The sequence below is a fragment of the Astyanax mexicanus genome, chromosome 18 (assembly GCF_023375975.1).
Source record: "Astyanax mexicanus isolate ESR-SI-001 chromosome 18, AstMex3_surface, whole genome shotgun sequence".
NCBI lineage: Eukaryota > Metazoa > Chordata > Actinopteri > Characiformes > Acestrorhamphidae > Astyanax > Astyanax mexicanus.
In genome coordinates this window covers 37,042,509-37,068,065 of record NC_064425.1, presented here as the reverse complement: position 1 = coordinate 37,068,065, position 25,557 = coordinate 37,042,509, and the positions used below count along the sequence as shown (strand labels likewise).

Sequence of the window (25,557 nt, the reverse complement as noted above, 5' to 3'; positions counted from 1 at the left end):
CAGGGCAGCCGGTTGAACTGGCCGGCCTGCAGCATTACATATGAAATCAGAGGCTCCAGCTGATGATGCGTTCCTCCATAGCCACGCCCCTCTCCTCTCCCCACGCCCCCACGTCAAAAAGGGGTCAAAATAGACTCGCAAACAAAACGGAGGAACGCAAAGGAGGGAAAGTATTGCAAAAAGAAAAAAGGAACGCAAAGTGCAAAACGCAAAGAAAAAGTGTTTTTCCAAAAGATTCATTCTAAAAAATATATTACAATTGAAAAAAGGTAACTTATGTTCTCTTCTTTGTTTGCAAAATTAGATTTTTTTTTGCAATTCGTGGAGATTTTTTTTTTGTTTTCTCGTCAGCATTAAAGACCCCAATTTGACTCCATACAAAAAAGCATTTGCTCCCACAGAACTGAACTGCAGCTCACTGGATATTTTCTCAGATTTTTTTGGATCGTTCTCTGTAAACCCTAGAGATGGTTGTGCGTGAAAGCCACCGCGCTGCCCCCCCCCCACTGCTTGGAGAACAGCAACGCCTGAACAGAGGCTGTGCTTCTGATTGGCTGTGAGTCTCCGTGTCATGACCAATTAGAATCGCAGACTCTGTTTTTTAGAATGGGTGACTGTTCTCCAGCGGAGGAGGGGCAGCCCCACAGCGGCATTAGCTAGCATAGAGTGGGCTGTTTGAGTAGCCGAGCTAAAGTAGGTGGCTAGCATTAGCTAGCATAGAGTGGGCTGTTTGAGTAGCCGAGCTAAAGTAGGTGGCTAGCATTAGCTAGCATAGAGCGGGCTGTTTGAGTAGCTGAGCTAAAGTAGGCGGTTAGCATTAGCTAGCACAGAGGCTACAAATTTTTTTTTTTTATATATATATGCGGCAAGAGAGAGTAAGAATACTAATAAATATTTATAGTAAATAGTGCACGACTACGCCACCTAAGGGAATTTCACCTCTAGGAAATATAACTGGCCCTTAAAGCCAAGAAAATTAAAGACACGCAGATCTAGAACACTTTGAGACCAGAGACGGAGTTCCAAATATTTAAACACAATTTTATTAACAATTATTTTTAAAACATTCACACACACACACACAAACACTGGACAGACAAATTAATATTAAGACTCAGGCCAGGACTGGACTGAGGGCTTACCGCGGCAGAAAGGAGCAGAAAAAGGATACGAGGTCACCTACACTACACACACCACACATGACTGCACTGCATATCTCAAACACCAAGTGCTCTACACTACAGAATGGTGAAAAGATACTCCACACCCCAAGCTCTGTCGCTTTGGCCCACAGCTCCTGTCCAGCCAAAAAAGAAACAAAATTAAGTATGGCAAATGGTAGAGGGGAGAGACCACTAATAATTTTACCAGAACTATATTTCAAATTAAAACTACACAATTAATTACAACAACTATATAAAAGAGAAAAACACTTATCTTATTTAGTCCTGGTCTCTCGCAGCCCCTCTTTACCACACCACAGTACAACCACCACAACACACACACACACACACACACACACACAGTTCTGCTAAACAGAAGAAAGAGAAGAAAGTCCAAATAACCAGAATTTAACCCAAATTAAAGTAATCCAAACACAAAATACAAAAATCAGGAAATCTTCAAAATAAAATAATCCCACCAAATTAACCAACACTCAAACTCAAATTATAAAGAAATCAAATATATGAAATAAATGAGAAATACTTAATAAATGACAAGATACCAAATCATAAATGAGAAAGTAATCAATAAGAAATCAACCCTAATTCCATACAAAACAAAAAGAAGCAACAGATAGTTAGGGTTGATAACGCAAAGCAAAATTATAAAAATAGAATACAAACTCAGGCAAAACAGAAACCAAATTTAAACAAAGATATAATAATCCAAAACAAAGAATAAATAAGACAGAAAATAGCAAAAGAAAATTAACAACAAAAATAGAGAAACAAAACAGCAGCACTGTGAGAAGCTAAAAGCCACAATCAGCACAGTCTGGGTGAGAAAACCTATAAAATACACAAATTTTAATTAAACCATTTAAAATAGCCAATTTGAGAATTAATCAAATATTATACTTACATACAGCATGCAGTTTCCCCAAACAATCAGGGTTAGAGTGCAGAGAGCAGACAACACCACTGGCAATCACAGCTGGTGCAGCAAACAGCAGCTAGCAGAAAATGGCACGGCAGACACAGGAAATGGCCACAGCAGACGATCAGCTACAGCACGGCAACAGCACAGCCACACGGCCGCTATCCCTACCCCCAATCCAAAAGAGCAAGTCAGCTGTAATTCTAAAATCACGCTCAAACTAACAAAATAAGCAGAGCAGACCTACCTTATGAAACTGAAAGTAAAACTAGACCCACCAGAGCACAATACAACGCTGCTGGGCCGGCAAAACAGCCGAAAATCTTCAAGTCTACAAGTAAAATGTGCTAATGAGTTAATCAAGTCACACAGTAAGATTATAACAAACTACTGTAGCCACAAATACCTTCTTTGGAAGTGAGCCAAAAACCGCGCTAAATCAAGCAAGCTGAATGCCGCTGGACCGGAAGTGAGACGCTCCGGGAGAGAGAGGAGTGGGGGACAGGAAGCGCACACCAAATAAGGGTCCCCCATCTATATATAGGCGATAGAAATCCCGCCCAGCACCTTAAAGCGCCCGCACACCATTATTAAATGAAGAAATGTAGGTGGGGTAAACAAAACCCCTCCTGCTACAATCTACCCCCCCCCATTTTGCATCGTTGTCCCGACGATGAAATTAATGCAACAAAAGGGACTACCGCCAGGGTCTAAACAAAGCTGAGTGTGCATTCAAAACCGGGCCTTGGGATTCAGCCATATTCTCCACACGAAAAGAACGTGGAAGACGATAAACATTAGAATGCTGACCAGCCGTAGTACGTGAAGTACGACGCAATGATGACTGGCTAGAACAAGGCTGAGACACTACAGGCAACGAAGAACCCAAAGGCTGAACTCTTTCGGGCACAACAGGAGCATCTGAAATCTGACCATCTCCTGTAGGTGCCACCATAGGAAGCCCTATAGGACCCGAAGCACTAAGGGCAGGTACTGGGACAGCCGGTAATCTGGTTTCTGATACCAACAGCCAAAGGTCTTCATCACTGGAGGTATCCAAAGGTGCTACTGGAACTTGTGGTGGAGAAACCCTAGGAGGAGGAACAGGAGCCTCTTTCTGGACTTGGGCTTTTAACATGTCACGATGGACGTGCTTTACCTTACATAGGTCATTTACTGGAGCAACTGTATAAACTGCTCCTTCCCCAACAGGAGCCCTCAGCACTTGATAAACAACAGAACTCCATACGTCATGAATTTTATGGCGACCCCGAACAGTATTATCTCGCAGGTAAACCAACTGACCCTCCTGTAAGGGCAACTCGCGAACATGCTGGTCATGCCGTTCTTTCCGGCGACCAGCAGCTATCAAAAGTCGCTCATGGGCCCCCTCAAATGCCAACTTCAGCCTAGCCTGATGTTCCACCACCCAGTCCTGGATCTCCCCAGGTATGGGATCCTGTACCCGACCCAGCAGGAAATCTATGGGGAGTCTAGGTTCCTGACCAAACATCAGGAAGTATGGGGACTCTCCAGTACCCTGGTGAGGAGTAGTGTTGTAACAGAAGATTACCTGTGGCAAATGGGCCGCCCAGTCCAGCTTCCAGGAAGTTGGTAAAGTTCGTAGAAGATTATGCAACGTTCTATTAAAGCGCTCGCACTGCCCATTACCAGCCGGATGGTATGGGGTTGTCCGGGACTTCTCAATCCCATATAATTGGCAGAGCTGCTGCATTAGAGAACTCTCAAAACTTCTCCCCTGATCAGAATGGATGCGACTCGGAACACCAAACTTGAAAAACCATTCTTTAAGCAGAACCTGTGCCACGGTAGAGGCACGCTGATCACGAGTGGGGACTGCTACGGTATATTTACTGAACACATCAGTCATGACAAGAATGTTTTCCAGCCCATTTCGGGATGGCTCCAACATGGTAAAATCAATGGCCAAGATCTCATTAGGCCTAGATGCTAGCAAATGACCCATGAAACTGTGGGGTACCCGTCCAGAATCCTTGGCGACTTGACATCGCTCACACTCTTGGCACCACTGTTTAATGTCCGCAGACATCCCTGGCCAATAGCAACGTTGCCTTACCAATTCCGTTGTCCTCTCAATGCCCTGATGGCCATGCTCCTGATGCAAGTTTCGTAATATTTCTGGCTTAAGGACTGCAGGCAAAATTAGTTGGAGATTTTCCTCCCCACCATCTGACCTGAACATCCGGCGATATAACACTCCCTCTTTCTCGACCAGCCTGTCCCACTGACGCAACAGTGCCATGGCTGGTCTTGAGATCTGACGTCTCTCTGCAGGGGAGGGCTGAACCTGTTTTTCCCAAAAAGACAAAACCTCTTTAAGAACAGAGTCTGCGGATATCAAAAGAACTACTACCTGGGAGCACCGAAACCACGGTCTGCGTCGCAGATATCAAGGGATCCACCTGGGAGGCCTGTTGGATTGGCACAGGAAGTGAGGTACCTGGGAGGTATTCTTCCAGACCAGGGCCTGGCGGATGCTGGCGGGACAATGCATCGGCATTCTTGTTGCTGCGACCTGAGCGATATTTTATTTGAAAATCAAAAGCTGCAAGTTGCGCGGCCCATCGGTGCTCCGTCGCTCCTAGTTTTGCCGACTGAAGATAACTCAAAGGATTATTGTCCGTAAACACCACACACTTGTGCCCCAAGAGGTACTCACGAAACTTTTCTGTCATGGCCCACTTGAGCGCAAGAAATTCCAACTTCATGGAACTATAGTTGCGCTCAGGGGGCCGAAGACCTCGACTGGCATACGCCACTGGCCGGACACCACCTTCATGTTCTTGCGAGAGCACAGCCCCCAGGCCACTATGGCTAGCATCGATCTCCAAGATGAAGGGAAGCGAGAAATCTGCATATGCCAGAACTGGAGCTGAAACCAACTTACCCTTTAAAGCCTCGAAACTGTTTTCACATTGGGGGGTCCAAGCCATCCCCAAAGCCTGTCCTAACCCCTTTTTACTTTTGGTGCCTACGAGTGTAGCCACCAACTTATGCAAAGGGCCTGCTAATTGAGCAAATCCCTCCACAAAGCGCCTGTAATAACTGGCAAACCCTAAAAAGGAGCGCAGCTCTGACACGTTGCCGGGACGCTGCCACTGTGCTACTGCCTCGATCTTAGCAGGATCAGTAGAAACTCCGTTGCTGGAAATAACATGTCCCAGGTAGCTCACTTCCTGTTGGAAAAAGACACATTTCTCTAGCTTAGCTTTCAAGCCCTCCTTTTGGAGGCGCCCAAGCACAACCTCCAGCCGCTGCAAATGCTGGGAAACAGAGGACGAAAACACAATAATATCATCCAAATACAAAAGTAGTGATTGATACTGCTGATCCCCAAACATCCGTTGCATCAACCTTTGGAAAGTACTTGGAGCGTTGCAGAGTCCAAAGGGCATACTGTTCCACTCGAATAGGCCAAATGGTGTACAAAAAGCAGTCTTAGCCTTGTCCTGTTCTGCTACCGGGACCTGATTATACCCACTGGCAAGGTCCAAGGTTGAAAACCAGCGAGCTCCAGAAAGTGCGTCCAAACTCTCCTCAATGCGAGGCAGAGGAAAAGCATCCTTGCGTGTCTTGCTATTAAGCAACCGATAATCCACACACATACGCAAGGTACCATCCTTCTTTTTAACTAGTACGATAGGGGACGTGTAGGGACTGCTACTCTCCCTCACAACCTGAGCCTCAAGAAGCTGATCAATGTGTGCCTTTACCAGTTCGTACTCAGATGGCGGAATGCGTCTATACCTCTGCCGCACTGGCACGCTATCCAACAAAGGGATTTCATGTGTGATTAGGTTTGTACAACCCAAATCACCCTCATGAGCTGAGAAAACGGAACTATATTTCTGTAAGAGGGATCTAACCTCCTTCTGTTCCTGATCAGGCAAAGCAGACAAATCAACACTCTCTACGCCAGCCTGTGCAGAATTAATAGCTAGCTACTTGGGATGACACTGTGGCAGTGGTGGACCTAACCTCAGTAACCCCAGAAGGTAAGCTGACAACCTGGACTGCACTTAAAGAACCCAAACGGGTATGTGGATGGAGAAGAACTTCAGTAGTCCCCACATTAACTACCGGAACGTAAACCGTGCCTCTGATAACCTGAACAAGACAGGGAGAAACCAACAAACCTGCAGGGAGGCCAGCCTCAAAAGGCTCAAAAAGTGCAGACCGACCAAAAGACAGTTCTGGACAAGTGCTAGCAACCAATTTTATCACACCACCAGGTATACGCAACACCCGACTTCCTCGAACCTTTACGGTACCCACAGGGTCTCTAGGAACTTTGGTGGCCGACTGATGGCACTGCTGCAAAGCATCAATAACTGGACTGGGAGCCTGCACCACTGAAGGCAACTCAAAAAAAGAAGGACCATGTAATCCAAACAGCTCTTGATAGCACCGGCTAATGACGTTCATCCCCAAAACACCAGGGACTGCAGACGAGGCACCAGGAGGATCCTTCACGACTAAGATCCCACAACGAGACATAATCTTGTTACACAGCAAAACATCCAACTCTAAATAACCTATGTAAGGGATATCCAGCCCATTAGCTGCCCGAAGCTGTAACCAATGACAGGACTGAAGCCTATCATGCCCCCAAGGTTCAAACTGTTTCAAAAAGAAGCTCTCTGTTACTGTAGACACCATGGAACCAGTATCTAGCAGACAAGAAACCATAACACCAGCAATCGAAACATTAATGACTGGACAAGAAGATATAAGCCTAGACACAGCACCTGCCCTTGAGCCGAAAGACACCCCCTCTGAACTGTGGCTCTGCAGTTCAGTGGGCTTCAGTTTTCCGACTGCTGTGAAGGGTGAGAGGACCTACCCACGTTTGACGGCGGTCCCCTAGGCTGTGGAAAAACACGTTCCCCATCACAATCCCTCGCAAAATGACCAGGCTGTTGGCATCGTCGGCAAATCACCCGTCCCTGATGAGAAGGACGAATAGACCAAGAGGGGCTCTGCAAAGAAGCAACAGTTTTAGTTAACTGGTTAAGCTGCTCTTGCTGACGCTTCAAAATTTCCTTTAACTCCCCAAACTCGGATGACTGAGAGACACCTGAAGGGGCTGGGCGGGAACCTCCCTGTACACCATACTGTAGACCATAAGCAGATGGCAGAGAAAAACTGCGCTCTCTAGCACCTCCTGGTAACCCCTCCCTCTCCCATCGAATAGCTTCCCCACGTACCTCCAACAAGGTAGCAGTAGGCTGCCGGCGAACAAACTGCTTTAACTCCCGACGAAGAGCCCCATCTAAAACATGCTCTACAAACTGATCCCGAAGTAAAATACTTACATTGAGCATCCCCTCTGGAGCATGCTGCTGTACAGATTCCATTAAACCCATTAAGGCCAAGGAAAACTCCTGTAAAGTTTCTCCTTCCTGCTGTTTTCTTGAGAAAAAGGCCTGTTGTAACGTAACATAAGACTGGGAGCTACTGTAAAGATCTTTTAAAATGGCTAGAACTCTGGCTGGATCCCCTCGGTCTACACTAGGGCGATATTTTATCTCTTCCCTTGCTTCCCCTTCCAAATGATCAAAAATAAAGAAAGCCTGATCAGCTACTGAAAGGTGACGGACCCGCATACAAGCCTGTATCTCCTCTATCCATTCCACTATACCCATCCCAGTCTTACCATTAAAGAACGGGCACTTTCGATCTCGCGGAATAACCACAAAACGCTCTGTAACAGCACTAGCACTGGCAGGTGGAACATTACTTACCATAACAGGAGAAGCTGAAGTAGCTACATTAGGACCAGGTAAAGCAGCAGCCCTTTCCTGCAGTAGTCGCTCATTATCAGCCTTAAGCTGCAAAACTAGATCTCTGAGCTGCTGTATCTCGTCCTCCATCCCAACAAAGGGTGAGCTGCACCAAAACTCAAAACAAATTAGTTAACAATCCAAATCTTCAAACAAATGCTGCTGTTTTGTCTCTACCTTCAACACCAAATCACAAATAAGTTTTCAAAACAGAATTATTACAAAAATGGACACCACGTCTCCGGATCTCTAAAAGTGAGACCCTGCCGACTACGCCAAATGTGGCAAGAGAGAGTAAGAATACTAATAAATATTTATAGTAAATAGTGCACGACTACGCCACCTAAGGGAATTTCACCCCTAGGAAATATAACTGGCCCTTAAAGCCAAGAAAATTAAAGACACGCAGATCTAGAACACTTTGAGACCAGAGACGGAGTTCCAAATATTTAAACACAGTTTTATTAACAATTATTTTTAAAACATTCACACACACACACACACAAACACTGGACAGACAAATTAATATTAAGACTCAGGCCAGGACTGGACTGAGGGCTTACCGCAGCAGAAAGGAGCAGAAAAAGGATACGAGGTCACCTACACTACACACACCACACATGACTGCACTGCATATCTCAAACACCAAGTGCTCTACACTACAGAATGGTGAAAAGATACTCCACACCCCAAGCTCTGTCGCTTTGGCCCACAGCTCCTGTCCAGCCAAAAAAGAAACAAAATTAAGTATGGCAAATGGTAGAGGGGAGAGACCACTAATAATTTTACCAGAACTATATTTCAAATTAAAACTACACAATTAATTACAACAACTATATAAAAGAGAAAAACACTTATCTTATTTAGTCCTGGTCTCTCGCAGCCCCTCTTTACCACACCACAGTACAACCACCACAACACACACACACACACACACACACACACAGTTCTGCTAAACAGAAGAAAGAGAAGAAAGTCCAAATAACCAGAATTTAACCCAAATTAAAGTAATCCAAACACAAAATACAAAAATCAGGAAAGTGCAGTCGACTGACTGCACTAATCTTCAAAATAAAATAATCCCACCAAATTAACCAACACTCAAACTCAAATTATAAAGAAATCAAATATATGAAATAAATGAGAAATACTTAATAAATGACAAGATACCAAATCATAAATGAGAAAGTAATCAATAAGAAATCAACCCTAATTCCATACAAAACAAAAAGAAGCAACAGATAGTTAGGGTTGATAACGCAAAGCAAAATTATAAAAATAGAATACAAACTCAGGCAAAACAGAAACCAAATTTAAACAAAGATATAATAATCCAAAACAAAGAATGAATAAGACAGAAAATAGCAAAAGAAAATTAACAACAAAAATAGAGAAACAAAACAGCAGCACTGTGAGAAGCTAAAAGCCACAATCAGCACAGTCTGGGTGAGAAAACCTATAAAATACACAAATTTTAATTAAACCATTTAAAATAGCCAATTTGAGAATTAATCAAATATTATACTTACATACAGCATGCAGTTTCCCCAAACAATCAGGGTTAGAGTGCAGAGAGCAGACAACACCACTGGCAATCACAGCTGGTGCAGCAAACAGCAGCTAGCAGAAAATGGCACGGCAGACACAGGAAATGGCCACAGCAGACGATCAGCTACAGCCCGGCAACAGCACAGCCACACGGCCGCTATCCCTACCCCCAATCCAAAAGAGCAAGTCAGCTGTAATTCTAAAATCACGCTCAAACTAACAAAATAAGCAGAGCAGACCTACCTTATGAAACTGAAAGTAAAACTAGACCCACCAGAGCACAATACAACGCTGCTGGGCCGGCAAAACAGCCGAAAATCTTCAAGTCTACAAGTAAAATGTGCTAATGAGTTAATCAAGTCACACAGTAAGATTATAACAAACTACTGTAGCCACAAATACCTTCTTTGGAAGTGAGCCAAAAACCGCGCTAAATCAAGCAAGCTGAATGCCGCTGGACCGGAAGTGAGACGCTCCGGGAGAGAGAGGAGTGGGGGACAGGAAGCGCACACCAAATAAGGGTCCCCCATCTATATATAGGCGATAGAAATCCCGCCCAGCACCTTAAAGCGCCCGCACACCATTATTAAATGAAGAAATGTAGGTGGGGTAAACAAAACCCCTCCTGCTACATATACAGTGCCTTGCGAAAGTATTCACCCCCCTTTACATTTTTCACATTTTGTTACCTCACAACCTGGAATTCAAAGGGAATATTTGAGGGTCTGCATCATTTAATTTATAGACCATGCATACAACTTTCAACATTTAAAATTTTTTTTTATTGTGAAGCAAACAACAAATAGGACAAAATAACTGAAAACATCAGTGTGCATAACTATTCACCCCCGTAAGTCAGTACTTTGTAGAGCCACCTTTTGCAGCAATTACAGCTGCAAGTCGCTTTGGATAAGTCTCTATGAGCTTGCCACATCTTGCCACTGGAATTTTTGCCCATTCCTCATGGCAAAGCTGCTCCAGCTCCTTCAAGTTAGATGGTTTCCATTGGTGAACAGCAATCTACAAGTCTGACCACAGATTCTCAACTGGATTAAGGTCTGGGCATTGACTAGGCCATTCCAATATGTTTACACGTTTCCTCTTGAACCACTAAAGTGTTGCTTTAGCAGTATGCTTTGGGTCAATGTCCTGTTGGAAGGTAAATCTCCACCCTAGTCTCAAATCACTGACAGACGTAAACAGGTTTTGCTCAAGAATATCCCTGTATTTAGCACCATCCATCTTCCCCTCAACTCGGACCAGTTTTCCAGTCCCTGCTGCTGAAAAACATTCCCACAGCATGATGCTTCTACCACCATGTTTCACTGTGGGGATGGTGTTCTTGGGGTGATGAGATGTGTTGGGTTTGCGCCAGACATAGCGTTTTCCTTGGTGGCCAAAAATCTGACCACAGTACCTTCCTCCATACAGTTTGGGAGTCTCCCACATGCCTTTTTGCAAACGCGAAACAAGCCTTCCTATTTTTGCCTGTAAGTAAGTTTTTTTTTCCTGGCCACTCTTAAAGCCCAGCTCTATGGAGTGTACGGCTTATTGTGGTCATATGAACAGATACTCCAGTCTCTGCTTGGGAACTCTGCAGCTCCTTCAGGGTTACCTTTGGTCTCTGTGCTGCCTCTCTGATTAATGCCCTCCTTGACCGGGCTGAGAGTTTTGGTGGGCGGCCCTCTCTTGGCAGGTTTGTTGTGGTACCATGTTCTTTCCATTTGATGATGATGGATTTGATGGTGCTCCGGGGGATCATCAGAGATTTGGATATTTTTTTATAACCCAACCCTGACTTATACTTCTCTACAACTTTATCCCTGACTTGCTTGGAGAGCTCCTTGGTCTTCATGGTGTTGTTTGATTAGCTTAATGGTGTTGCAGCCTCTGGGGCCTTTCAGAAAAGGTGTGTATATACTGACAGATCATGTGACACTTTGATTGCACACAGATGGCCTTCATTTCACTAAGCATGTGACTTCTGAAGGTAATTGGTTGCACCAGAACTTTTTAGGGGCTTTATAACAAAGGGGGTGAAAACATATGCACATGCCAATTTTCAGTTTTTTATTTTCATATTTTCTTTATATACATTTTTTTTTTCTCATTTCACTTCTAAAACGTAGACTATTTTGTGCAGATGCATTACATTCAATTCAGATAAAAAAAAATACATACAGGTTATAATGTAGTAAAATAGGGAAATAATCCAAGGGGGTGAATATATATATATTCAAGCAGAGCAGATATCAGCCAATACCAATTTTCCTAAACAGCGTCATTAATCGGCCGTAATAAACTTTCATTTCTCTCTCTCTCTCTCCCTCTCTCTCTCTGCTGTAGGTGACATGGGTTTTGCGGAGAGTATAGGGATCCCAGGAGAAAAAGGTATTAAAGGAGAGCCTGGACGTAGAGCTAACAGCATCCTAACCTATGGGGAACCTGGAAAAATGGGCCCTCCAGGACAGAAAGGAAGTCCAGGTCCTGCTGGAATCCCTGGTGAGTCATCAGACTCTAGATTATAATTAAAAGGCAAATGCAAGCTTTATTTAAAATAACTCATATTTACTGATATTTCCGAGTGCATAACAAAACCCCTGACCTGTGTGTGCAGCCTGCTGACTCACTAGCCTTCGGTCAAGTTGTGATGAGTAGATAACTGTGTCAGAGTATTTCTGTACGGGTTGCCTCTAATATGTAATGGTAGGGATTGGTTTAAAAGAATGTATTCAAGTCGATTTCCATTTAAGCAATCTGATATCATATAACTCCAGGATCGATCTTTCACCCGTTCGACAGAGGCACCACATTTGCTGTTCCTTTAAAGCAAGAAATTTAAACAGAACCTGACCAATGGAAACTCAAAAAAAAATCTCTAAGGACACACCCTTCTCAAATCAAATCAAATTTATTTGATCATCTTAGCAACCCGTCAGTCTTCATTAGAGAGAGACGTGTGTAAAGTGCTTGAGTTTCTGCAGCCTCTTACCAAAGCTGTGAGGAGGATAACAGAACCGATTTGATTCAAATGATAAAGAAAATAAAACTAATTAAAACTTTGGTTATATCTCAGTAATGCTGGACTAAATGAGACATTGGCTACATGCTGTGTCTGCATGTGAACATTTTGATATAATACATCTGGGTATTATATTTTAGGCAGGTCTTTTATTATAGGTAAAATTATGCAAAAATTGAGAAAATGCCCCTAGAACCGAAAGGGTTAACTTATTTTTTCTCAAGTATCTCGACAAAGTGAGCGTCATTCAAAATGATGAAATGCCTAATTGTACTAGTGTAAATGAATAATTCAAGATTCTAGTTTGTTTGTGTTTGTATTTTAGGGTCCAAATGCATCCCTGGCCCTCTAGGAGAGTTTGGAGAGAAAGGAGAGAAGGGCCCTCCAGGAGAGATTGGCAACAAAGGCCCTAAAGGTAAAAATCTTTAGAAATCAAACCCTCAGATTCATTTGCAGAGCAGCAGCAAATACCATCCATAAAACCCCATCTTTCCACAGCTCTGTAAAAATGTGACCTTTACCATGAAAGGCTTTTAGATAAAGAACAAAATCAAGGAAATTATATAATTGGTCCAGAGTTCTGTTGCAGTGGTTTCCCTTTTCACAATGTCAATAATGACTTTTGTTTTCTCAGATATTTTATAATTTTGATAAAGTGTCTTAAAATAATGAATAATGATAGCATAATAATATATTGTCTTAGTATCTTTAAATGAATGAGTGTTTCAAAAGGATGACTTTGCATGTTAAGACTACCTAAACTTAATTACTTAATGACCCAAAAAAGAATATCAAAATATTGTCTAATTATCCTAAAATAATAATTACTAGGCATATCTTGTACAGATACTCAAAAAATAACCATACATCTCTGTGTATGTTTACTTCTATTAAAACTCTCATTTCAGCTGTGGTAGCTGATATCAGTTGTGAAATGTTGTTTACCATGAAACCAGATGATTAGCTTGCTGTGAAAATCTCATACCATTAACACTAAGTAACAACACTGATTATTTTATATTCTGTGTTCTGTACATGGAGCTAGACACGCCACAGCTCTGGTTAATGTCCACTCTTTCTGTTTCTCTGCTATCTGTCCAATTCTGCTCTCTTTAGTTTGTAACTCCATGTGAGTGAGTGCTCATTAATAATAGTACTCGGTCTCTTTCAGATTCATTAAGATACTTGTGTTAGGTTTTAAAACTGTTTGCAGGACCTCTTGATTTTAAATTTGGGCTGTCAAAGTTCCTGTAATAATGGCTAAAGGTTATTTGGCATTGTACAAATTGCACCTCGCACCATGAAACCAGGCCTTCTGGACATGTGACAACAACCGCTTGATCTTGGTTCTGACCACACTGCATCCATTAACTGATTTATTGGTCATCTCCACCAAGACAAGAGCAGGACCACTGTCATTATAAATGACTCCATGGCAGTCTTCCTTTCAGAAACTTTGCTCCATCTACCTAATATTTACACTACAAAATACAGAACGCTTTCTAATGTCAGTGCTTTGGAGAATAATAAATAACAAATTATTGTGAAATGTTTAGCACTACAATACAACCAGCAACAGTCTTGTTTTGTTCTTTGTTTCAGGTTTTGATGGTATCTGTGAATGTCCTCCACCCCCTGATATGCCTGGTCCTAAAGGTTTTGCAGGTGACCCTGGTAATCCTGGTGATCCAGGCAGGCCTGGGCGTCCTGGTCTGCAGGGTGACTTTGGTCCCACTGGAGACAAGGGCCTGCCAGGACAATATGTGAGTATAGTCACTTCTTAGTGAATATAAGAGAGAGAGAGAGAGAGATAGAGAGAGGAAGAGCGAGAGAGAGAGAGAGAGAGAGAGAGAGAGAAAGAGAGAGAGAGAGTCAGTACTGTGTTTTTATTCACAGTATTTGGAACACATAAGGAATCATGTAGTAATTTTAAAGTGTTAAACAAACCAAAATACTCTGAGAAGCATTTAGATGCTCTTATCTGGGATGCTGTTAACTTGTGGTTTCTGAGACTGGGAGCTTATGAACTGATAGCTGATGAACTCGACTGTGCAAAAGAGGTAACTTTGCTATTCTTGTCCTGGGGCAGTCCTGATGAGAGCCAGTTTCACCACAATGTTTTTAATAGCCTTTGAGACTGCATTGACAATTCGGATTGACTGACCTTAATTTCCTAAAGCATTTTTTCCCTATTAGTTAAGTAGTTCTTGTAATAATATGGATTAGAACATTACTATTTACTGTATACCTGTAACTTTACAACTGACAGAAATTCAAGTAATGAACTAACTAAAAAGCCTGAATTCCAGACGACTCTAAAAGAATGTGAAAAGCTTTTATCACACTTTACTGTTATTATTACTGTATTGTTGTTGACAGCACTAGTCATAACGTGTGTCCCCTCGGCTGATGTTGTGATTGGGTATTTTACAGGGTGATAAAGGTTTTCGAGGTCTCAAAGGGAGGAAAGGGGACAAAGGAGACTTATATATAATGAGCGACAAAGGTATGTCATATGCATAGGGTCATTATCAGAGTAAGATTTGTAACTATTTTGACTATTTATCATATGATTTATAAGTGCTCAGACAACACAGAACTCATATTTTCCTGCTTCATTACTTTACATATTTTCTTGCATGCATACGCCCATATATTTGTCCTTTATCTCTAAAAGTAGCAGCTCCAGCTACAGAGTTACCAGAGTCAAATCTGTAGAGTCAAATCAAATCCATGAGCTCTAGGGGTGGAAGAAAATATGGATATTTCTGGATATATCGTATCTCTAAGCTCCCTAAAACTCGCCCTTTAATCTGACTTACTAAAGTTGCTGCTTCATTACTCCACTTTGTAGTGCAATAATCAATAAGTATAAGTACCTCCGGTTAGGAATATTGGTTGTGTTTCTGTGAAAATGACACCAATAAATCCATTCTGGTAATCTAGAGCTTATGACCCTGGTCACAGTATTTTTAAAGTGAAGTAGATGTTTGACATAATGCTATCTTGGCAGCAAAAAACACAGGTGCACCACTGATTAGAACCCAGACAACAGTCAACCATCAGATGTCATTCCTGTCTTGGCAACGCAGGCACAACATGGGCAACCCCCCATTCATAAAACACACAAAGGAAATACAGCAACAATAAACTGAATACAAAATAAAATAACATTGCTGTTCCTGTAAATCAGCAGCTCAAACACCTTCACACACACGTTTAATCTGCTGAAAAGCAAAGATGCTATTAGTACATGCCTTTTGTATACAAGGCGTATTTTTGTTTTACATCAATACACAATACCAAACACACACTGACACGCCCTAAATCAAGGTGCACATGGCGTGGTTACTGCTCACCTATAGGTCGCTAAAATATGGCCCACAGCCAAGCCATGCCAGACCAAACCAAACAAAGCTGATCCAATCACAACCCCATCACAAATCAGTGGTGGAATGTTTTCTAAATGTACAAACACATTAACTAATTTGGTCCACAGAAATGTGATAAAGTTTTAGTGCTCATTAAATATTTTTAAAATCGTAGTTTTGTATATTTATTTTTTATTTTTGAGAAACAAAGGCCTATTAATTTATGGAATAATACAGTCCTGTGCATCCCCATATAAACTGAGAGCAAGTGCATGCTATGTAATGCTTACTATTTTTAAGGTGTCAGGGGAGATCCTGGAGCAAATGGAGTACCTGGTGATCCTGGATTTGAAGGCAGGGTGGGGGATACTGGTAAACCTGGTGCTCCTGGAGATACAGGTCCACAGGTCAGTCATCAATGCATCAGAGAAAAAATATTGTCATAAATTGGCTACATTAACTCTTTAAATTGAACTGTGCTTATTTCTGTCACAATACCTAGTCTTATCTGGGCAAAATATTGTTTAAAAATAATTACAATAAACAATATTGTTGTATTTTAAAGATCATTTTATACCATCGGTATAATGATGAATATTAAAGTATAGTAATGTAGTTACTTTTATTTATTATGAATATTCATTAGGGGTGTCACAATTTTGATATTTTATCGAAATCGATCGAAATTATGTCATGGTCTCGAGCCTCGAAGTCAAAAAGAGGATCGATGATCTCTCCCTCTAAGCTACGCAAGCGCACAGTTAGTTAAGGTTCTAATTGTTCTATTATTTTGTACATGACTGTTCCTATATATATATTTTATTATTTATTTTGTTATGTTGCACATGTCTGTTTTAATTGTGCACACTGCTGCTACCAAAAAAAGCCACTAGATGGCATTACATATATATCTTAATTAAATTATTTAAATTTGTGTCTAATGTGGTGTATTACAGATCACTTGTATCACTTTACATCACTTACATCAAGCCCACATTTTGAAATAAGATATTGTAAATTTGATGAATCAAACCAATGATTGACCATAGACTAATCTAAAACTGGCACAGGCCTCTCTGCTGTAAAAAAAGAAAAAAGAAAATCGAGAATCGAATCGAATCGTGATCCTAAAAATGTAAATAAAATCGAATCGAGAATTTAGAGAATCGTGACACCCCTAATATTCATACAATAAAATTGGAATATATATTTATATGTCCTAAATAAAAATGTTATTTTTTTTTTTTCAGGGTGATAGTCTTTCTGGCTGCCCTGGTGATCGAGGGGATCCGGGTAATCCTGGTTGTAAGGGCCAGAAAGGTGCACCAGGACCACCAGGCCCAGGAGTTCCTGGATCAATTGGTCAACGAGGGCTAAATGGGGACCCCGGACCCCCAGGACGAAGAGGAATTGATGGACCAAAAGGAGTTAAAGGTTAGTTAAAGGCCATACTGTAAAAAAAAAATCTAAATGACTGAAAGAATGACTATTTCTATTATTAGAAATTATTATTATTATATTATATCTTGACAAATGTCTGACCAACAATAGGTTTAGGTTGTGGTCTCAATTGATTAAAATGTTTTATCAGATTAATCACAACAATATTCTGTAATTAACTGCAATTCATTGCACTTGTTCTTTTATAGTTCTTTTAAGTTTTTATAGAGGATATTTAATTGTAAATAAAAGAATGAGTGTAAGAAATGTAAAATTCAATTATATTTATATTAGTGGTGTTAGTTAAAACACTGATATATACTTATATGTTTGATAAAGTCCCTCAGTGGAATAAAGAATGCATGATAAATTGGATAGAGGATTTTACTATTGTAAGCATCTCAGCTTGGTTGTAAGAATTTCTCAATTAGAACTTAATTTGCTGAGCATAAAGAGCGTGTTGGGCAGAGGTGAGGCAGATTACGGCGGAAGTTGGAGTCAAACTTGGTGGCGTAATTAATTTGCATTAAAAAAAAGAACAACACGTTACTGATTACAAATTAATCACATGCGTTAACACATTAACTTTGACAGCCCTAGTTTTAAGTTGAGTTAGTAAGAGAAAGTTTGGGGTAATGTGGTTCCAAGTTGTTTTGTTTTATTTTTTCTGCAATTTTTTTCTTACAGTGAAACAGAAAGGTCTCATGTTGGTGTAGTAATTTCAGAACTTGGGATGTCATTTAATTGTATTATTTAAAGAGAATAGAAGCACTGGTGCTTATTATCTAGACTGGAAAACAAAAGTTGTTGCTCACCTGCCCTCAAACACATATGAACTTGTGTGACATCCCATTCTTTACAACCCTTTACAGCTATAAGAGCTTTAGCTTTTCACAAGGAGTAGGAGTGTGTTTATGATCATTCTTTCAGAAGAGCATTTATGAGGTTAGACATGTTGAGCTCTGTGCAGGCCAGTTAAGTTCTTCCACACCAAACTCGCTGATTCATGTCTTTATGGTGCGCAGTCATGCTGGAACAGGAAAGGACCGTCTCCCAAATTGTTCCCACAAAGTTAAGAGCATGAAATTGCCCAAAATGTCTTGGTGTGCAGAAACGTAAACTTTTCACCTGGCACAATGCAACCAGGCAAATACTGTTCTGCTGGCAATCGACAAAACCAGACTCGTCCATCAGACTGCCAGAAAGAGAGAGATATTCGTCACTTCAGAAAACTCGTCTTCACTGTTGTAAAGCTTGGCTGGAGCTGCTTGGCCATGGAAACCCATTACGTGAAGCTCCCTACGCACTGTTCTTGATCCTATCATGGTACTACGCTGGAACATTTTGAGAGCAGTGCCATTGAGTAATCACTTTCAAATAACCTTTTATTAATAGCTGAATGAATAGTTACTTACATTTTGTATAATCATTTTAAATAAAAGTTATGCCTGGGTTATCTTGCTCTCTGTGCAGGTGATATGAGGCCTTGTTCACCTACCAAACCCGGGGACCCTGGACCTAAGGGTGAAATGGGTGACCAAGGTAACTGTAACTAACATCTCTTACGTCATTTGGCAGTCATTGCTGCTATACTATTCGAGCGTGATTACATAATTAAATAAATTATTATATAATGAAGTGAAGAATTACACTTAAAATCAGATAACTCTCAGGGTAACACAAAATATGTTATTATATAAGTCAACCTTTTTACAAATTTTGCCACTTAATACAGTTAGCTAAAATAAATATTTTATTTCTAAATAATGCTTCATTATGACTTTAATGATTGAATGTTTGAATGCTTTATTTTTTTCAGGTTTGCCTGGAGAGAAAGGTCTTTCAGGCCTACCTGGGTTTAGAGGCCCACCAGGGTTAAAGGGCCCGGCTGGTACAAAGGGTGACTCAGGATCTTGTGGCTACAGAGGTAGAGAAAAGCCATAGTGTTACCCTGACACAAGAACATTTATGCTGATTTGCTTTACATAATAGATGTTTCTTGACATTTGTATGCTTTAGTTGAATATAAGAAGCTATACATGTGGACGAATTGTTGGTACCCCTCGGTTAATGAAAGAAAAACCCACAATGGTCACAGAAATAACTTTAATTTGACAAAAGATAATAATAATACCATTTGAAATATATTTATATTTGAAAATTAACAAATGAAAGTCAGACATTGCTTTTTAATCATGCTTCAACAGAATTACTTTAAAAAATAAACTCATGAAACTGGCCTGTACCGAATTTAAGTTACCCTTAACATAATATTTTGTTAAGCACAATCTTTTGAGGCAATCATTGCACTCAAACTTTTTCCTGTCAATGAGACTTCTTTCAGCAGGCATTTTGGCCCTCTCCTCATGAGCAAACTGCTCCAGCTGTCTCAGGTTTGAAGGGTGCCTTTTCCACATGGCATGTTTTAGCTCCTTCCATAGATGCTAATAGGATTTAGGTCAGGACTCACAGAAGGCCACTTCAGAATAGTCCAGTATTTTTCTTCTTAGCCATTCTTGGGTGATTTTAGCTGTATTTTGGGTCATTATCCTGGTGCAAGACCCATGACCTGTGACTGAGACCAAGCTTTCTGACCTTTTCTGGGCAGCACCTTGAGATTTCATTGTACATGCACAGATTCAAGACACCCTGTGTCAGATGCAGCAAAGCAGCCCCATACCATAATAGAGCCTCCACCATGTTTCACAGTAGGGACAGTGTTCTTTTCTTGATATGCTTCATTTTTCCATCTGTAAACATAGAGATTAGTACATTCTCCCAGAAGCTTTGTGGCTTGTCAACAAGTTTGGCAAACTCCAGTCTGGCTTTTTTATGCTTCTTCCTTGATCGTCTCCCATTAAGTCTATTTTGGTTCAAACAATGACAAATGCTGCGAAATAACACTAATGTTCCTTGAGATAGAAGTTTACCTTTCATCTCTCAAGAATTTTTTCTGGGCTCTTTTGTTGCCGCTTGTTTTATACATCTCTTTGATTTGTCATCAATTATCCTCCTGTGGCCACCAGGGAGGTTGGCTACAGTCCCATGGATTTTAAATTTCTAAATTGTATGTGCAAATGCAGTGACAGGAATATCAAGCTGCTTAGAGATGGTCTTATAACCTGTGCCTTTTTTTCCAGAGAGAACTCTTTTTATTCGCTTGCTCTGATACTAGTTAACTGTGGTACACATCATGTCACCAAACAGCACAGTGACTACCTGTAGCCCTGTATATAGACCCACTGACTGATTACAAGATTGAAAACACCAGTGATGCTCATTAGTGGATAAACCTTGATTTAGCATGTGCCTTTGCTCACATTATTTTCAGGGATACCATCATTGCTGTCCAGGCCTGAGATTACTTTCAAAATCAATGTCGGAATTTTATTTGTTCAACTAATTTTTATTTATTAGAATTTTTTGTCAGATTCAAGTTATTTCTGTGACCATTGTCGGTTGTTCTTCCATTAACCAAGTGGTACCAAAACATTTGTATATGTTTGTATGTAGTTATGTTTTAGAACAACTGGTTCTAAATACGTGTTGCAAAATTATGTGTAAAAATGTGAAATAAGCCTTATTTTCATTTGCTTATTTGCATTAACTACAGTTTTAAAGATAATTGCAGCCTTTTCATGGCTGTTTGCTGTACAAAAACACAGAGCAAGAGAAGCACAAGGGCTGAAATCTCTGTGCCACACTGACAACATTCATAGGGTAATATTGGATGTATAGGGAAGTATAGAGTAATATAGGGAGGAAGTATTAAGTTATAAAGGGTGTATTGGGTAGTATTGAGTAATATATGGAGTATTGGGTAATATAGGATAATATATGAAGTATTGGGTAGTATAGATAAATATAGGGGATATAGAGTAATACAGGAAGTATTAGGTAGTATAGGGTAATATAGGGGAGTATTGGTAGTATTAAGTAATATATGGAGTATTGGATAATAAAGGATAATATACAGTGTATGGAGTAGCATATGGGTGTATAGAATAATGTAGGAATATATGGAAACATAATGTAATGTATGGGGTATAAGGTATTTAAGGGTAGTGTAGCATAGTATACGGAGTGTGGGGTATTGTAAGGTAGATAGACAAATAGAAAAGAGTAAAGGCACTGCAGTATTCTTGAACTGCTAAAACAGATAGTTAAGTGTAGCTAACTACACTTTATAGCAACAAAACCACTAATTCGTATATTGAAGGTCAGCACCCTGGACAGCATAGAAAGGCTCATTTTTATGATTCAGGGATGCTGAATATACCTCTCCTTCCATACATTCCATACAACTAACCAGTTTTCCTCAGGGCCAACTGGAAATGTGGGGGACCCAGGAGACCCTGGCCCTGATGGCTTAAGTTATGGTGGCCAGCCGGGCATTCCTGGTCTTGATGGACCCTTAGGATTAAAAGGATCCCCTGGAAACTCATTTCCTGGAGCTCCAGGGCCAATGGGTCCTATTGGATTTAACGGACTCTCAGGACCTAAAGGAGTCCCTGGACCCTCAGGTTCACCTGGTAGTGAAGGTAAGAGTGACAAGTTGTTTTCAAAGTTGCTTAGTTTAGTTTAACTCACAGGATAGCAGATTGTTAATTTACTGGGAGCCTCCACACTGAACACTGGTCAGTGTGTTCATAGTAAGGCCAGGTGAATTATGGGAGTTGGAGTGAGGTCTGATAGTGGGTGCAGGTGAATTATGGGAGTTGTAGTGAGGTCTGATAGTGGGTGCAGGTGAATTATGGGAGTTGTAGTAAGGTCTGATAGTGGGTGCAGGTGAATTATGGGAGTTGTAGTAAGGTCTGAAAGTGGGTGCAGGTGAATTATGGGAGTTGTAGTAAGGTCTGAAAGTGGGTGCAGGTGAATCATGGGAGTTGTAGTAAGGTCTGATAGTGGATTCAGGTGAATTATGGGAGTTGTAGTAAGGTCTGAAAGTGGGTGCAGGTGAATTATGGGAGTTGTAGTAAGGTCTGAAAGTGGGTGCAGGTGAATTATGGGAGTTGGAGTGAGGTCTGATAGTGGGTGTAGGTGAATTATGGGAGTTGGAGTGAGGTCTGATAGTGGGTGTAGGTGAATTATGGGAGTTGGAGTGAGATCTGATAGTGGGTGCAGGTGAATTATGGGAGTTGGAGTGAGGTTTGATAGTGGGTGCAGGTGAATTATGGGAGTTGGAGAGTGGTCTGAGAGTGGGTGCAGGTGAATTATGGGAGTTGGAGTGAGGTCTGATAGAGGGGTGCAGGTGAATTATGGGAGTTGGAGTGAGGTCTGATAGTGGGTGTAGGTGAATTATGGGAGTTGGAGTGAGGTCTGAGAGTGGGTGTAGGTGAATTATGGGAGTTGGAGTGAGGTCTGATAGTGGGTGCAGGTGAATTATGGGAGTTGTAGTGAGGTCTGATAGTGGGTGCAGGTGAATTATGGGAGCTGGAGTGAGGTCTGATAGTGGGTGTAGGTGAATTATGGGAGTTGGAGTGAGGTCTGAGAGTGGGTGTAGGTGAATTATGGGAGTTGGAGTGAGGTCTGAGAGTGGGTGTAGGTGAATTATGGGAGTTGGAGTGAGGTTTGATAGTGACTGCAGGTGAATTATGGGAGTTGGAGAGTGGTCTGATAGTGGGTGCAGGTGAATTATGGGAGTTGTAGTGAGGTCTGATAGAGGGGTGCAGGTGAATTATGGGAGTTGGAGTGAGGTCTGATAGTGGGTGTAGGTGAATTATGGGAGTTGGAGTGAGGTCTGAGAGTGGGTGTAGGTGAATTATGGGAGTTGGAGTGAGGTCTGAGAGTGGGTGTAGGTGAATTATGTCGATGCTCTACAGGTCCTCCAGGTGAACCGGGAGCTAAAGGAAGAAAAGGAGAGCCTGGACCAATAGGACAGCTTGGGGGACCGGGGTGTACAGGGCCAAATCCAAAACAGTGTGACCGTGGACCAGATGGTCCAGTGGGAGACAGGGGACCCCCTGGCTTCACAGGAACTCCAGGTTAGAACATCTGTTTGATTAAAGAACATAATTTTACTATTTATATTATTGTTGCTTATACTAACATAGCACCTTTCTAGAACCCAGTTGTGTTTTACAATCAACACACAACATAGTAATCCAATACACTCGATTCACTCGATTAGATTCACAGTCTTGGATTCATGATTCACTTTTAAGGGGGCTTGTCCTAGTTTTTATTTGTTAAGTGTATTAATAAAGACAAATGCATTTTGTTTAAATGCTCCCTCTACTGTTCTAAATGTAAACAAACTACTGTGCTGTTTTGTTTCTCAATTATTCACTTATTTATTAAGGCAGATTAAAGTAAAGTGGACATTAATAAAGGAAATATAATTCATTGCTTTACCTAATCATCTTACTTATACTGAATCTTTCAGTTTAGGGGGAACCGATTACCCTTTTATTGACCAGACCTTTAAATGCTGATATCTCTGCTCGTGTGTTCCTGTGTCTGTGTTTAGGGTACCGTGGTGAGAAAGGAGTGATGGGTCAGCCTGGCCTTCCAGGAGCAGGGCCCAAAGGTATGGCAGGAAATGCTGGTCCTCCTGGTCTTCAGGGATGTACTGGTCTTCAGGGCCCCCCAGGACCTCCTGGTGAGAGTGGGATTCCTGCTGGTAGTGGACGAAAGGGTAAGAAATCTGAATCTTACAAGTTAAATAACCTTGAATCAATTTTAAATTGTTTACATTTCTAATATTTGCATTATCAGAATTTAATAAGAATATTCGTTTTATTTGTAATATATATTTCTTTGTTTTCATCCATTATCTACTGAAAGTGTTTAACTCCTTTGTCAGATATTTTAGCCTGATTTAAGCGTTGAGCTTTGACACAAACACAAACTTTCTCGAGAAAAAGACACTTTTTGTATCTTATAACAAGTTCAAGAAGTTTAATTATATCATATTATTGTTTCTTATAATAATACAATAAAGCAAATTACAGATGTAGACTACCTTCGTTAGATATTATTTGCAGTGTAGTTTATATTTATGTTAGAAAAAGAAGTCAGTCAGAGCATATATTTTTTTGTTGATGTGTAAAATAAATGTGATGATGTTTTATTGTTCAGGTTTACCGGGACTTGATGGTAAGGATGGTCAACCTGGTGAACCAGGTCAGAACGGTAGTCCAGGATCACCTGGCTCAAGCGGTGAGAAAGGGCCGGATGGGAGGCCCGGTTTTCCAGGTGAACAAGGCATCAGAGGACAAAAAGGTATGTGTGTGTATTAGGGCTGGGGCGACGCGTCGACATAATCGACGTCATCGATTACAAAAATACATCGATTTGCATAACGTGCGTCGGCGCGTCGTAAACATGGCGGCGCCTGTGGAGAGCATTAGAGGTTAGATCGGGCCCAAAAATTCCAAACCGACCCAGTCCGAGCCTGTGCACGTTCTGCTCTAGCCCGACCCGACCTGAACCATAAACTGGCTGTTTTCGGGCTGTTTGAATGAGCGAAATATGATCAGAATTATGTTAATTAACACGGTAACATAGAAGCATAGAACTATTATTTAATTAAAATGATTTTTAAGAACAGCTAAACACAGTTCTGCAAGTCAAACGCGGAGGAGTTCACGTGCGAGAGAGAGAGAGAGAGAGAGACACACACACAAACAGAGAGAGAGAGATTTGCGTGTTCTGGTGTGAGCTACTCACAGGTGAAGGTTTTCTTTTATCTCCTCGTGCTCATAATCTAGTCCCATACATAATTCTGCAGCACTCTCAGTGTTTTCTGTCGTATTTTGCGGCTAGCGTGAGCGCTTACAACTAACACCGCGGACCGCGGGGTGCCGCCGCGCTTGTGCCGAATCCGACTCCCGCTTCGCGGACAGAATCGGCACAACACCCCCAGCTGTACAACTGCGGTAGTGAAAACAGCGCTTATAAATAAAGTAGTTTAGTTTCACTTTCAGTTTTCGTTATTTTCGTTTTTTTTATTTTTTTATAAAAATATAATTAAAAAACAGACGCCTACATCTCGGACTATTTTCTGGAGCCCGGGTCATGTCGGGTTCGGGCAGAGAATCTAAGCTCTAGAGAGCATGGACTCCGGAGAGCAATCTCCAGCTACAAAAAAAACGCCAGCGGGCATCTAAAGTTTGGGAGCATTTCACGCAAAAGGGCAACAATGTGGTCCTCTGCCATATGTGCAAAAGGAGCACTTGAAGCGCAAACATCCAGGAGCACTATGTCAACAGGGTCACACAGTAAGTTACCGTTTACATCAGGGTCTCCG

At 41.3% G+C, this 25,557-nt stretch overlaps 2 protein-coding genes across 4 annotated transcripts in view; one reads left to right on the top strand and one right to left on the bottom strand.

The window, feature by feature from the left end:
• Positions 1-25,557, top strand: part of col4a4 (collagen, type IV, alpha 4) — a 136,643-nt gene that overhangs the window by 74,444 nt on the left and 36,642 nt on the right. Inside the window, exons 20-31 of the mRNA XM_022676942.2 lie at positions 11,820-11,975; positions 12,821-12,910; positions 14,098-14,258; positions 14,929-15,001; positions 16,167-16,273; positions 17,117-17,300; positions 18,780-18,848; positions 19,126-19,233; positions 21,629-21,847; positions 23,129-23,290; positions 23,776-23,943; positions 24,387-24,530. Coding sequence (XP_022532663.2) covers positions 11,820-11,975; positions 12,821-12,910; positions 14,098-14,258; positions 14,929-15,001; positions 16,167-16,273; positions 17,117-17,300; positions 18,780-18,848; positions 19,126-19,233; positions 21,629-21,847; positions 23,129-23,290; positions 23,776-23,943; positions 24,387-24,530 — 1,641 coding nt within the window. The remainder of the gene's footprint in view (positions 1-11,819; positions 11,976-12,820; positions 12,911-14,097; positions 14,259-14,928; positions 15,002-16,166; positions 16,274-17,116; positions 17,301-18,779; positions 18,849-19,125; positions 19,234-21,628; positions 21,848-23,128; positions 23,291-23,775; positions 23,944-24,386; positions 24,531-25,557) is intronic.
• Positions 6,853-10,257, bottom strand: LOC111191744 (uncharacterized). Of its 3 annotated transcripts, XM_049467041.1 has the most exons (3): positions 9,876-10,257; positions 9,455-9,800; positions 6,853-8,877 (listed from the first exon to the last, which is right to left on the bottom strand). In XM_049467041.1, the coding sequence occupies exon 3, from the start codon at positions 8,013-8,015 to the stop codon at positions 6,948-6,950; it is 1,068 nt and encodes a 355-aa protein (XP_049322998.1). In that variant the 5' UTR covers positions 8,016-8,877; positions 9,455-9,800; positions 9,876-10,257; the 3' UTR covers positions 6,853-6,947. The 3 variants fall into 3 exon arrangements, with proteins under 3 accessions (XP_049322998.1, XP_049322996.1, XP_049322997.1); XM_049467039.1 differs by having other exon boundaries at positions 9,455-10,257; XM_049467040.1 differs by having other exon boundaries at positions 6,853-8,643; positions 9,455-10,257.